The sequence below is a fragment of the Sminthopsis crassicaudata genome, chromosome 1 (genome assembly GCF_048593235.1).
Source record: "Sminthopsis crassicaudata isolate SCR6 chromosome 1, ASM4859323v1, whole genome shotgun sequence".
Lineage (NCBI taxonomy): Eukaryota > Metazoa > Chordata > Mammalia > Dasyuromorphia > Dasyuridae > Sminthopsis > Sminthopsis crassicaudata.
The window spans coordinates 670,455,138-670,468,249 of record NC_133617.1 but is presented as its reverse complement, the minus strand read 5'-3'; the positions used below and the strand labels follow the sequence as shown (position 1 = coordinate 670,468,249).

General features: G+C 37.7%; 1 protein-coding gene across 3 annotated transcripts in view; it reads left to right on the top strand.

Moving 5' to 3' along the window:
- Positions 1 to 11,470, top strand: part of CDHR4 (cadherin related family member 4) — a 35,576-nt gene extending 24,106 nt beyond the window's left edge. For all 3 annotated transcript variants that reach the window (XM_074283281.1, XM_074283284.1, XM_074283282.1), the window contains exons 17-20: positions 8,327 to 8,383; positions 8,629 to 8,704; positions 9,786 to 9,816; positions 11,183 to 11,470. In XM_074283281.1, the coding sequence (XP_074139382.1) occupies positions 8,327 to 8,383; positions 8,629 to 8,704; positions 9,786 to 9,816; positions 11,183 to 11,238 (220 nt within the window). In that variant the 3' untranslated portion in view covers positions 11,239 to 11,470. The remainder of the gene's footprint in view (positions 1 to 8,326; positions 8,384 to 8,628; positions 8,705 to 9,785; positions 9,817 to 11,182) is intronic.
- Positions 11,471 to 13,112: the final 1,642 nt, after the last annotated feature.

The following is a 13,112-nucleotide window of genomic DNA, read 5'->3' as shown; positions in this document are numbered from 1 at the left end:
TTCAGGTTTCATGAATATGGTAGTGGAATGCCTATGGCAATGAAGAACTGGGAAATTAGGATGTTTGAGGGAGTATCAGCAATATATATATATATATATATACATACATACATACACACATGTGTGTGTGTATATATGTATGCTGAAGTTCTCTAGTATGAAGGGAGGAATTGGAGAGGAGAAAAAGACTGTGAGCTAGGTGCTAAGTTCACCGAGAAAATGAGAGAGTTCTGGAGGTCAGTAGATAAAACTACCAGGATTTTGACTGGTTAGTAAATATAGATTGAATCAGCCTGCCAGGAAGGGAGGTTACTAAGTGAAAGTAGAAGAAATAGAATCTATATAAGGTAATAGAGACCAAGGAGTATTCTGACTTCTCCCCTTAGCCAGTGAAGTACAGCAGGTGCTGGAAAGGATGGCCAGGAATGCTGTGCCATCCAGAAGGAGCCAGGTCACAGCAAATGGGAGAAAATGGAAGGAGAAAGGAAATTATTTTAGATGAAAGCAGAAATTTTCACTATAGAACAGGCATTCTAGAGAGCACAGGTGGGTAGATCTGGAAGGGGATATTGGGAGAGGGTCAGGTTAAGGAGTGGCAGGACAGGAGCAGGAAGAGGGAGACAGGGAAGAAATTTTGTACAATGATTGGCAGAAGTTCCGAATCACTGGGAAAAGGGATTATGACAAGGTAGGAGTATGCTTACTATTGAGTAATAAATTCAGGTAGATTATCAACTGGAAAAACTCCTTTGAGAGACAGAGGTGATTAAGTGGTCCAGGACCCCCTCTTGATGGCCAAACTTATGGCAGAAGGTCTATCTCACAACAGGAAGGAGAAGCAGAAGATACGGTCCAACACAAAACTCCAAAGTGAGAAAGCCAAAAGCAGGTGGTCTGTATTGGAACTGTTGGGGTGAGGTGAGGAATAAAGAAGGGCAGGCTGGATCTGGGGGTCCCCAGGAAGTTCCAGAGACAAATGCAGGCTGGAACCAGATTGGGATAAAACAATACTCCCTGGGAAATCCCAGAAGCAAAAACAGGGGTCACAAATGGCTGGCCACCTGAATCAGGGTGAAGCAGGGTGAATCAAGGAGTCCCAAAGCAAAAACATGTATACATATATACAAAACTATTATTTACATGCAGCAGGGAGAGAGTTGGTCATGACACCCTGATTAATTTATTTGTCCCCTCATTAGTATGATTGTTGAAGTCACAGAAGGGGCAAGTAACAGAGTCATGTGCTAATGTACTACATGAAGTGCAAAGATAGGTCCATGACTAGTTGCCCCTTTGGGACACAGGAATTTTTCCTTAATGGAATTCAGTTTGCCATTTGGCCAGCTGAATATTAGCCACACTCCCAGTGGCCTTTAGAAAGCTAACTTGCAAGCTCTGGACACAGCCAGGGCAGGAGAGCTTTGTAGAATGTGACCTCTGGTAGTTTAGAGGAGAGCCACTATGGAAAAAAAAATAACAACTCAGCTCTTGAGATGGAATCAATTTTGGCTTTTTCCCTTGTTCATCTTCCAGATGATGGCAAGGGGTCAGAGAGAAGATTTCTCTCCTTTCCACCACCCATTGTTTTATAGGGGGGCTGCTCTCCCAATAGGAAACATTACACCCAACAAGGCAAAGGCCCAGGGATTCAAGGGAATGATCAGAAAAGGCAGTAGATAAAAGAGCTAATTGTGAATTCAAGAGAGAACTAGCCCTGGGATATGAGATTTGAGTTGTGGAGAGGAGCAGGCCCAGGGAACTTGGCTGAACCACTTGCCTAGCAGAGACTCTCTGTCTAGCAGAGAGCAGCATAAAAATACCATGAAAAGAGACAGGGCATCTGGACCCAGCAGTTCACAGACAGGAGTGCTTATGTATGTGCATATTTATTCCCAGTTTACTCTTCCTTACACTGAGCAGATTTGGGGGTTTCAGGTTTATGGGAGCAAAGTTTTGTATTTCCCATCTATTCCATCTTAGCAAATATCTTTACTTTCAGCTAATTGAGCATACTGGCTGTCAAAAGTGATGATGATGTGGATATGTATGTGTATGGTGTGTGTGTGTGTGTGTGTGTGTGTGTGTGTGTGTGTGTGTGTCTGTAGGCTCATTCCCCCCAATTTGTATTCAACTGTCGTTATACACCCAAAGGAACAGGTAACTTCTTCCTCAATTTCCAGGAATAACCATCAACACTATAGCCATAAGCCCTAATTATTGTGATTGCCATTAACAATCATCCAGTAAATGTGATTAGTTCTTTTACAAAAAAAAATTGCACAAGGGTTTTCTTTTTTCAGTTGTGGATGCTGGGGATAGGAGGGAGAGAAAGTCAATTTCTGTTCACTAACATTGCAAGAACAGTAATTATAAAGCCTTGCCCATGAAAATCAAAGTGTACCTTCTCATAAATTCACACAGAGTCTATAGTAGAGGAAAAGTAGGCAGAAAGTTAGAGGGACTATGTTTTTGAAGCAAAGGTGTAGGAAACATATGTGGCCAATGAAATGCCCAATTACAGAATTGCAAGTCTAGGTATTTTTTCTTCCTGTGGTGAATTCGCTTGGAATAAGGTGCTGATGTCAATGATGAGTGAGTCACTGTCACAAGTATAAATTGGGGGATGCAGAGTTAGACAGCAATTGCTTTTTTAAAAGATCTGGGAATTCTGGTAGACTAAAAGCTCAATATGAATCAGTTTGTGATGTAATAGCCAAAAAAAGGTAATACAATCTCAGAATGCATTAAAAGAAGTATGGCTTCTAGAAATAAGGAGATGGTCCCATTGTGTTCTGCCCTCGTCAGACTTCATCTGGAATATTGTGGTCAGTTTAAGAACAATGATAAAATCAGACTGTCCAGTGGAAGACACCAGTGTGTTAAAGCTTGAGTTTCTCTAAAAGGGATTGACGGGATATCATTTAGAAAAGATACTCAATGTGTAAAATAGATCTAGTGAGATTATTTATCTCATGTACCACAAAGACATACTTAAAATAAAAAAGATTCGTAAGTATAGACTGTCAAATATTTGCCTCGCTAAGGATACCATGACAACGTCAGAAATCTGCAAAGTGTCCTGGTGCTACACTCTCCAGAGAACATTTTCAAGAATAACACAAAGCAAAGATTGAAGGTCACTGAATTGGATTCTGTCTGACTTGCAAAATGCAGCACTTACATGATAGAGTAATATTCTGGACCTCAGGATAAGTCTTTGGCATTGCTTTTCAGATTTCCATCAGGGCTTCTCAAGGGCTCTAAGCAATTCTCTAAAGATTAGAATTTGAAGAGAAGGCTTCAAGGGAATTTTTCTCACTTGAGCATCCTATGCCAATAAAATTATCTCTAACCCTATTACTTTCTCTATCCCTAATTGGTAGGAATATTTTCCCCCATCATTAAGCCTAAAGCAGCTTTTTTGTGTAATTTCTACTCATTGTTACTGATTCTGCCCTCTTGGGTCAAATAGAACAGGTATAATCTTTCTTTCACATGAAAACCCGACAAAAACGTGAACACATTTATCATGTCCCCTCTGAGTCTTCTCCAGGCTAAATAGTTCCATCACCTACTAGTCATAAGACATGGGCTCAAGACTCTTTTACCATCTAGTAACCTTTTTCTGGATATTCTCCAGTTTACCTATGACTTCTTAAATTGAGGAGCCTAGAACTAAAGACAAAACTTCAAATGAAATCTGATAAGGACAAAATGAAAAGGGAGTATGACTTTCTCATTTCTGGAAGCTAGGTCTTTTTTAATGCAGTCCAAGATTGCATTAGGTCTTTTGGCTGCCAGATCATACTACTTATTCATGAAAACTTTAGGTCTTTTTCAGACACGTTGCTATCTATCCATGCTTCTCTTATCCTGAAATATTCATGAAGCTGATTTTTTTAACCCAAGTGTAAGACAGAAGTATCTTTATCCCCAATGATTTTATTTTATATAAATGCTAATTCAGTTCTCTAACCTGTTAAGATCTTCTTGGATCCTGATTTTGTCATTCAGTGCCTCCCTATCCCTCCCTGCTTTGTATCACATGCTAATTTGGTAACCATGCCATCATTGGTAAACATACCCAAATCATTCAAATGTTCAATATAACAGAACCAAGTACAGATCCCTGAGCTATTTCATTGGAGACTTTCTGACAAAATGACATCAAACCATTAATGACTAATTTTCTAGTCCAACCATCCAAGAAGTTTTGAGTCAATCTAATTGTATTATCATGTAATCCACATTTCTCTATCTTCTTTGCAAGAACATTAGATAATTACTCAAAAGTGTTGCTAAAAGCTAGCTTAAATTATATGTATTGGATTCTCTTCTACAAGCTTAATAAAAAATGATCTTTTTTAAAAAAGTAATCATTTTTATTATTACAAACCTGATGAAAATCAATAAACATGAACACTTCCTTTTATGAAGTCACAATACTGTGGTATTTTTGCATATGTGGTATCTATTAGGTAAAGTTTATTTTTTTAAATTAAAGCTCTCTATTTCAAACATATGAATAAATAATTTTCAACATTCAGCTTTGCAAAGACTTGCGCTCCAAATTTTTCTTCCCTCCCTTCACTCCACCCCCTCCTTCAGATGACAAACAATCCAATATATATCAAACGTGTGCAATTCCTCCAAATTTATCATGCTACACAAGAAAAATCAGATCAAAAAGGTAAAAAAAATGAGAAATAAAACAAAATGCAAGCAAACAACAAAAAAAAAAGTGAAAATGCAATGTTGTGATACACACTCAGTCCCAACAATCCTTTCTCTGGGTACAGATGGCTCTCAGTATCACAAAACCTTTGGAACTGGCCTGAATCACCTCACTGTTGAAAAGAGTCACATCCCAAGAAACTGGAAACTGAGTGGATGCCCATCAATTGGAGAATGGCTAAATAAGTTATGGTACATGAATGTTATGGAATATTACTGTTCTATAAGAAACTATCAGCAGGAGGGTTTCAGAGAGGGCTGGAGAGACTTGCATGAACTGATGCTAAGTGAAATGAGTAGAACTAGGAGATCATTATACAGGGCAACAACAGAACTATATGATGACCAATTCTTACAGATGTGACTCTCTTCAACAATGAGAGGATTCAAACCAGTTCCAATTGTTTAGTGATGAAAGGAGCCATCTACACCTAGAGAGAGAACAGTGGGAACAGAGTGTGGCGCATTCTCACTCTGTTGTTGCTTGCTTGCATTTTCTTTTCTTTCTCAGTTTTTTCCCCTTCTAGATCCAATTTGTCTTGTGCAGCAAGATAATTGTATAAATATGTATACATATATTGGATTTAACATATTTAACATGTATTGGACTACTTGCCATCTAGGGGAAGGGGTGGGGGGAAAGAGGGGAGAATTTGGAATGGAAGGCTTTGCAAGGGTCAATGTTGAAAAATTACCCATCCATATGTTTTGTAAATTTTTTTATTATTTGTATTATTAAAGTTTTTTAATTAAAAATTTTTTTAAAAGAAAAGAACCACATCCATCAAAATTGATCATTATGTCATCTTGCTGTTACTATGTACAATGATTTCCTGGTTCTGCTCATTTCACTTAGTATCAGTTCATGTAAGTCTCTCCAGGCCTCTCTGAAATCATCCTGCTGATTGTTTCTTGCAGAACAATAGTATTCTATAACTTTCAAATACCATAACTTATTCAGCCATTCTCCAATTGAAGGGCAGCCATTCAGTTTCTAGTTTCTTGGCACTACAAAAAGGGCTGTCAAAGCATTTTTGCACATGTGATCTTTTCCCCTTTTTTATGATCTCTTTAGGATACAGGCTTAGTAGAAACACTTCTGTATGCACAGTTTAATAACCCTTTGGGCATAGTTCCATATTGCTCTCCAGAATGGTTGGATTAGTTCACAGCTCCACCAACAATGTATTAGTGTGCCAGTTCTCTCATATCTCCTCCAACATTCGTCATTATCTTTTCTTGTAATCTTAGCCAATCTGAGAGGTGTGTAGTAGTATCTCAGAGTTGTCTTAATTTGCATTTTTCTGGTCAATATTGATTTAGAGCATTTTTTCATAAGGCTAGAAATGGCTTTAATTTCTTCATCTGAAAACTATTCATATCCTTTGACCATGATAAAGTTTTTTTAATACATATGAAATAATATATAATTAATTCCAATATAGCCTTCCCTGCTTGTCTGAATGCCCTTCTAACCTTCTTTCCACTCACATTTAAAAAATATTTCATAAACACTCTTTTCTTTTTTATTTTCTTTCTTTTTCAGTATCATATTACTACCCCTTCAGTTCTTCACATACATTTCTCTTCCCTCAAAAACTCTCCCTTGTAAAAAACCAAGTATTGTGAAGAAAAACAAATAGAATATATGAACAGCATCTGAAAATGTCTGTTTCATTCTGTGCCTCTAGTCTATCACCTTTTTTTTTTGCCAAAAAGTGGGGTTTCTTGAGTATTCTTGAGTAGTCATTTTCAGTACTGATTTCCTGTTGTCATCTTTGTATTGTAATGGAGGATTGGTAAGCAGTTAAAATGTGCAATCCCCTTATAGAAGAGGCTGGGGGTTTTGTTTTTGGGAAAACAGTTATTTACTATGAATATATAACAAGAAGGTAAATACATTTTCCCTAACACTTGGGAATATGTTCTTTATATTGTCTTGGTGCCCAGGGAGACTGGCTACAGTTTCTACAGAGCATTTGTGCTATCAAGTTCACTTGGCAGTCTTTTTGAGCAGTTCCCTTTGGTTTTTCAAATTGATGCTCTATTTTTGATCCTTGTCAAATTTCCTCAAGTTAGGTACAGCTCAGTTGGAATCTTTTACAATTTTTATTGTGTCCCTTGGGTGATGTTTCATTTCAAAGGCTAACAAAATTGGTTCTTTGTTTCCTGACTGCTCCTTTAGAATGGATAGAGATGGAGGGAGGCAGGTGATTTTAGGAGGTATCAGAAGAGGAAAAGACTCTCCTGGGACTTGATAATATGGATCCTCTGGGCTGGTTGGGAAGAGAATATGCTGGGTTCTGTCTCTTCTGGGTTGGATATGGGACAGGAAACCCGGGATCATCTATTCTTGAGAAGCCATATTGACTATTGATAGTGACCACATTCCTTTCTAAAAGTTTGCCAATCATCTCAGATTGGCATCTCAGAATTTCTCAGAATTGAAATCAAGCTGATTAGTCTATAGGTTGTAGATTCTGATTTTTTTCCTTTTTCTGAAAAATCAGAAAACATTTGCTCTTTTCTAATCTTGTGTTACCTTTCATATTCTCCATATCTTTCAAATATTAGTGACAGCAAGTATATACACTAGTTCTTTTGGTACCTGAAGATATAAGCCATCTGAGACAGCTTGAATTATTCAAGGGTAACCAGATACTCTCCTGCTATGACCTTACTTATTTCACATATTATCTCCTGTTAGCCATTTTGTTCTATTATTTTCAGTACAAGGTCAGAAGAAACAGAAACAAAGTAACAATTGAGGAGCATTGGTTTTGTTCTGTTGTTAGCTAACATGTTCCCAATCAAAGATTCTCTCCTTTTTTGGATCTTTTCTTCCAGTGTAGTTTCAAAAGCCCACATCGTTTTGTTGTCTTTAACTTTTTTTGTCACTCTCAGGTCATTGTGGGCTTTATTTAGCACTTGACACTATTTTTACAGAACCATGCTAAGCTTTTATATTCATTTTCTATTACCTATTCTTATTTCCATCTTCTGTCTATTTCTTTTTCCCTTTAAATTGGTTGGTTTCCTGTGCATACACATTTGTCTCTTCAGACATGTCCTATTTTTCTGCCTCATTGAAATTGTTCCCCTTTTGGTCTTCAGAATTTTTATTCTTGAGTATCTCCCTTTTCTCCTTCTCTGACTTCAAGTATAGAATTTCTTTCCCTTAGCATTGAGCCCAGAGGCTTGTACACAGTAGTTGCTCAAAAAATGTCTACTGGATGGATGGATGGATGGATGCAGCAACTTGATATGAGATTCTTTATCTGCCTGCATCATCTAGCATCTATCTCCTACTGGAGACTGAAGAATGTTTCGTTCTTTAAATATTAAACCCACCCCCAATCCTATTTAGAGGCCTTTATATAATGGGGAATGACAATAAAATTCAACCTTTAATAGATGAATTTCAATTCAGTAGGTCATTTTTTTTACCCAAATTATTTATCCCTGTATCAAGTATGAAGCCCTACTATATAATCAAAGAATAGAGAGAGTATAGGTAATAGGTAGAAATTCCTGTAGGTTGGGTAGCATCTTAACCCCACTTAATAATCTTCAACATTCTTTATCATTCTAGGATGGCTGTAGGCCGGCAAACATGTGGACAATCCTCCCAGACTCTATTATTGGACAGGTAAAGTAGCAACCTCCTTTCCCCTTTTCTTCCTGGGTTTCACAGGATTCTGATCATCCTCAATCAACTGCCTTTCTTTCAAAGCTGGTTGCCGGATTCTGAGAGTCATTCCATGTCAGAGGCAGCCTGTTCTGCTGAGCCTGCTGCCCTATTAGAAGCAGTTTTCCTAGAGCTTTCAAGATCACTGATGCTAGAGTTCTTAAATACATCTTTTAGTCCTTCCTTTAATTTTTTCTTTTGCCTAGCACTAGGAGAAAGGAAAATTCTACTGGTCAGCTAAGAACAAAGAAGAATGAAGAAACCAGCAGCGTCCTAAGCCTGGTACTGATAAGCCCATTCCAATCAATAGGGTTTGAGGGATTTTCATCCCCCAAAAATAGGGTTTGAAGGAAGAGGGAAGAGGGTATGAGATAAATATTTATTAGAAGCTTACTCTGTTCCTGGCATTGGCACTTTGGAGGTACTTCCATTAATGACCACCACAAAAAGCTTTCTCTAAGATGTCGCTGCTCCTTTTTAATTGTCCCCTCTCCTCCATATCTTGTCCATCTCTTATTTACTTTAAAATTCAGCCTATACCACTTTCTACTCATATAGCCTACTTCTTCTATCCAATTAACCTTGAATTTCTTTGGTATACAATAATGTGTATATTTTCCTATGGACATGACTCATCTTCCTGAGTTCAAATCTGGCCTCAGACACTTCATAGTTGTGCAGCTCTGGCCAAGTCACTTAACTCTGTCTGTCTCAGTTTCATCATATGTAGGATGAATTGGAGAAGGAAATAGCAAACTATCCCTGTATCTTTGCCAAGAAAACCCCATATGGTTTCAAATTGGATACAACTGAAAAACAACTGAACAAATACATGTAAACATTGACTTCCCCAAAGAATACAAGCTCCTTGTGAGCAGGAACTTTTTATTTTTTGTCCTTGTATCTGTAATGGTAGATTTTTGTTGTCCAGTCATTCATGAACAACCTTTCATGATCCTGTGGAACATAGCATACTGATTATGGGGTTTTCTTGGCAAAGACCAAGAAAACAAACAAACAAACAAAAAACACAAGTGTGGCTTGCCATTTCCTTCTTGGAGGTTAAGTGATTTACCCAGAAATCACACAGCTAGTAAGTGTCCAAAGCTAGATTTGAACTCTTTATACTTATCTACTTAGCCACCAAGCTGTATTCAATCTGGTAAACAGGAAGTGCTCAATAAATGCTTGTTGTTTGGTTGATGGACAAGAGTTCTAAATCAGGGAACTACCTTTTGATTAGAATAGGTGAAGGGCATAACAATGCTGGATATTAAGACTAGATGCTAGTTTCAGTGTGTGTGCAGGTAGGGTGACTGCTAAGTGCTTCTCTCTCATTTCCTTTTTCTTTTCCACTGAGCAGCAGCAGTTTGATGGCAGAGCTCAGGACCCTGGTAAGTTCTCTACTTCCTGCTCTCTACTTACTTCCACCTCATCACCTTCTGCAGATAAAGGGACATACTGTGACAAAATCCAATTTGGAATAAGTGCCATCACCTAGCCTACCTTGGCCCTTTTGTAAAAAAGGAAGGCTCCCTTGCCCTTAACATTGATGCCTGATTGTTTTAAGTTTATTCATACTTTTTCTTCTGGCTTGGGCTGAAAGCAATTCAGGACTTAACAGGGCCACCCCAAATCTGGCTATTTAGCCTGCCTCCCCCTGCCCCCACCACCTCCTTCTTTCCAGCCTTCCCCTGATACCAATTTCTCTGTCTCTGTCTGTCTCTCTGTCTCTCTCTATGGGTGTCTCTCTCTCTCTCTCTCTGTTTCTTTCTCTCTCTCTCTCTCTGTCTCTCTCTCTCTCTGTCTCTATCTGTCTCTGTCTCTCTCTCTGTATATATATATATATATATATATCTGTCTCTGTCTCTCTGTCTCTCTCAAAAAAATTGTTATTCTTTTATTTTAGTTTCAAAATTTTTCTCCCCCTTTTCCCTTTCTTCTACCTATTGAGAAAACAAACTCATTACAAATATGTATGGTCATGGAAAACAAATTTCTGCATCAGCCATGCTGAGAGACAGACAGACAGATAACAGACAGACAGATAGACAGAAAGATGAAGAGAAACCCCATTGAGAGAGACAGAGAGAGACACACAGAAAATATGTTTCAGTTTTCAATCTGAGTCCATCTGTTCTCTATCTGGAAGTGCAAAACATGTTTCATCATGAGTCCTTTGGAATTATGGTAGGTCATTGCATTGATCAAAGTTTACTCAGATCAGAATTTTTCATGGTTGATTATCTTTACAATATTTCTGTTACTATGTAGAATGTTCTGATTCTATTTCACTTTGTATCATTTCATATAAGTTTTCCCAGTTTTTTCTGAAATCATCTTCTCATTTCTTATATAACAATAGCATCCCATCAAATTATATATCATAATTTGTCCAACCATTTCCTAATTGATAGACATCCTTTCAATTTCCAGTTTTTTACCACAACAAAAAGAGTTGCTATAAATATTTGTGTACATATAGGTCCTTTCCCTCTTTCTTTAGTCCCTTTGGTACATGGAGTTAATAGTGGTATTACTGGGCCAAAAAACATATATTTTAATAGTTTTTAGGTATAGTTCCAAATTATCTAGCCTTTCCTGGTAAGAATTACCTGATGGCTTGGGACTGGCTTTTAGGAGGGAATTTATAGCTAGATGAGAATGGCTGGCCATAGGCTACCTCCTTTACACACTTTAAGGTCCTGATCAGACCTGCCAGGGTAAAGTCCCGGAGAGCTCACTGTTTTTCATATCTAGTTACAGGCAGAGATTATCTCTTCAGCAGCAGCACTGGAGCCCGGCGATGGCTCTGAGGCCAATCTGAACAGCATAGGCAAGAGCTGCCTTAAGAAATTAGTGGCTGTACTTTTTTGGTGAGATACATAAAAGGGATCCAGTCTGACTCATTTCCCTCCAGCCTCACACCCTGCTGACTCCTTACTTCCCCCCAGCCCCTCCCTTCCTCTTCCACCTAAGACCCTACCTTCCACTTTGTGTTTCACTATCAGAATGATCATACAAAATAAAGGTGTTATTTTAATCCAATGTGCGATGGAATATCACTAAAACAACTCATAAAGAAAAAGAATGGCAACAAGGTCAGATCACCCTGTGATGAACAGAACACAGCCCAGTGGCCCGGTAGCCAGTAATTTTCTAAGTATTTTGTTGAGGATCCAAAGAAACCTTTCTTTTTTTTTTTTAAATTTTTTTTTTTTACTATTATTTAATTTTCCTCCATACTTCCTAAAATAATTAAAATCATGTAAGGGTTATTGGAGTCAATAGTTCATGATTTTGTCTTTTTGCTATCTCATGTCATCAGTAACATTGCTTGACATTCTGAATTTGAGAGATTACAGTTATCCTGGAGATTGTTGTCCTACCTAAGGACAAATTAATTCTCAAACCCATCAACATTTAGCGAAGATATTAGTAAGAGAGGAAGCAGGGAACCTTGGTCTTTTCTCCAGGTAGGTTTTAGTTATTACCTTCTCATTTCTTTTTGTAATAATAATAAAAATATTTGATAATTATGTAGTGCTTTAAGATTTGCAAAGTATAAATTATCTCATAACAATCCTGAGAGTTATCATTCCCACTTTATAGATGGGGAAACTGACCTAGAAAGAGGTTAAGTGACTTGCCTACAGTCTTACACAGTTTTTCCCAAATCCAGATCCAACACTCTAGCTATACCACACAGCTGCTACAATAATAGCTATGCTTTAATATGTAGAATGCTCACCCTCACCTTATCTTCCAGGCATGTTCTGGAAAGATTAATAAGGTTTTTTTTTCCCTTTTAAAAAAAATCATAAAGTGCTTTGAGCTCTGTGATGATGGATGATAAATGAATATAAGCTGTTATTATTAATGAGCCGAGTATTCCTAAATCTTCCCTTTGCAGTCTCCTTCCCATATTTGGGAAGGAGAAAATTTCTACCATTAGTTTTGTGTTTGTTTTATTGTATTGTATGTCAAATTCAATTTAACAAATGTTAATAGTGTGCCTATTGTAGGCTAAGCCCTGGACATGTGAAGATGACATAACAAAAGTCACTGCCTTCATGGTCCTCATAGTTTAATGGAAGAAGAGACAAATATTTACAGATATGCATAAAGCAAGGTTGATTGAGAAAGAGGCAAAGGAAAGATCCAGATAAAGCTCCCTAAGGAAAATCTGCGGATAGAAAATCCCCTTCAACTGAAATAATCAGGGAAGACTTAGTGGAGGAATTGGCACCTAAAGCTGGGCTTTGAGGGAGAAAAATCTCAACATGAATAAATGGTGCATTCCATACAAGGAAGGATGTCCAGATGTGAAAGAGGGCAGGATGAGATCCAAAAATAGTAAGTAGTTCGGTTTGACTTAAGCATAAGTATGTGCAAAGGAGTAATGTGAGATAAGGCTGGAAAGTAGGAAGTCTTTCCCACTCTCATTTCCAGAGCCTTCTCTCTGTTAATTATTCCGGATTTATCCTGATTATAGCTTGCTTTGTATATATTTATTTTCATTTTGTCTCCCCTTGAATGTCTTTAGACTCTTTTTGTATTTCCACTGCTTAGTCCAGTGGTTGGCCCATAGGAAGCGTGATAAATGTTTATCGATTAACTAATTTATTGAAAGATTAGTCAGTCAATAAGAATTTAAGTTATTTACTTAAAGTGGGCAGTTGACTGTCTT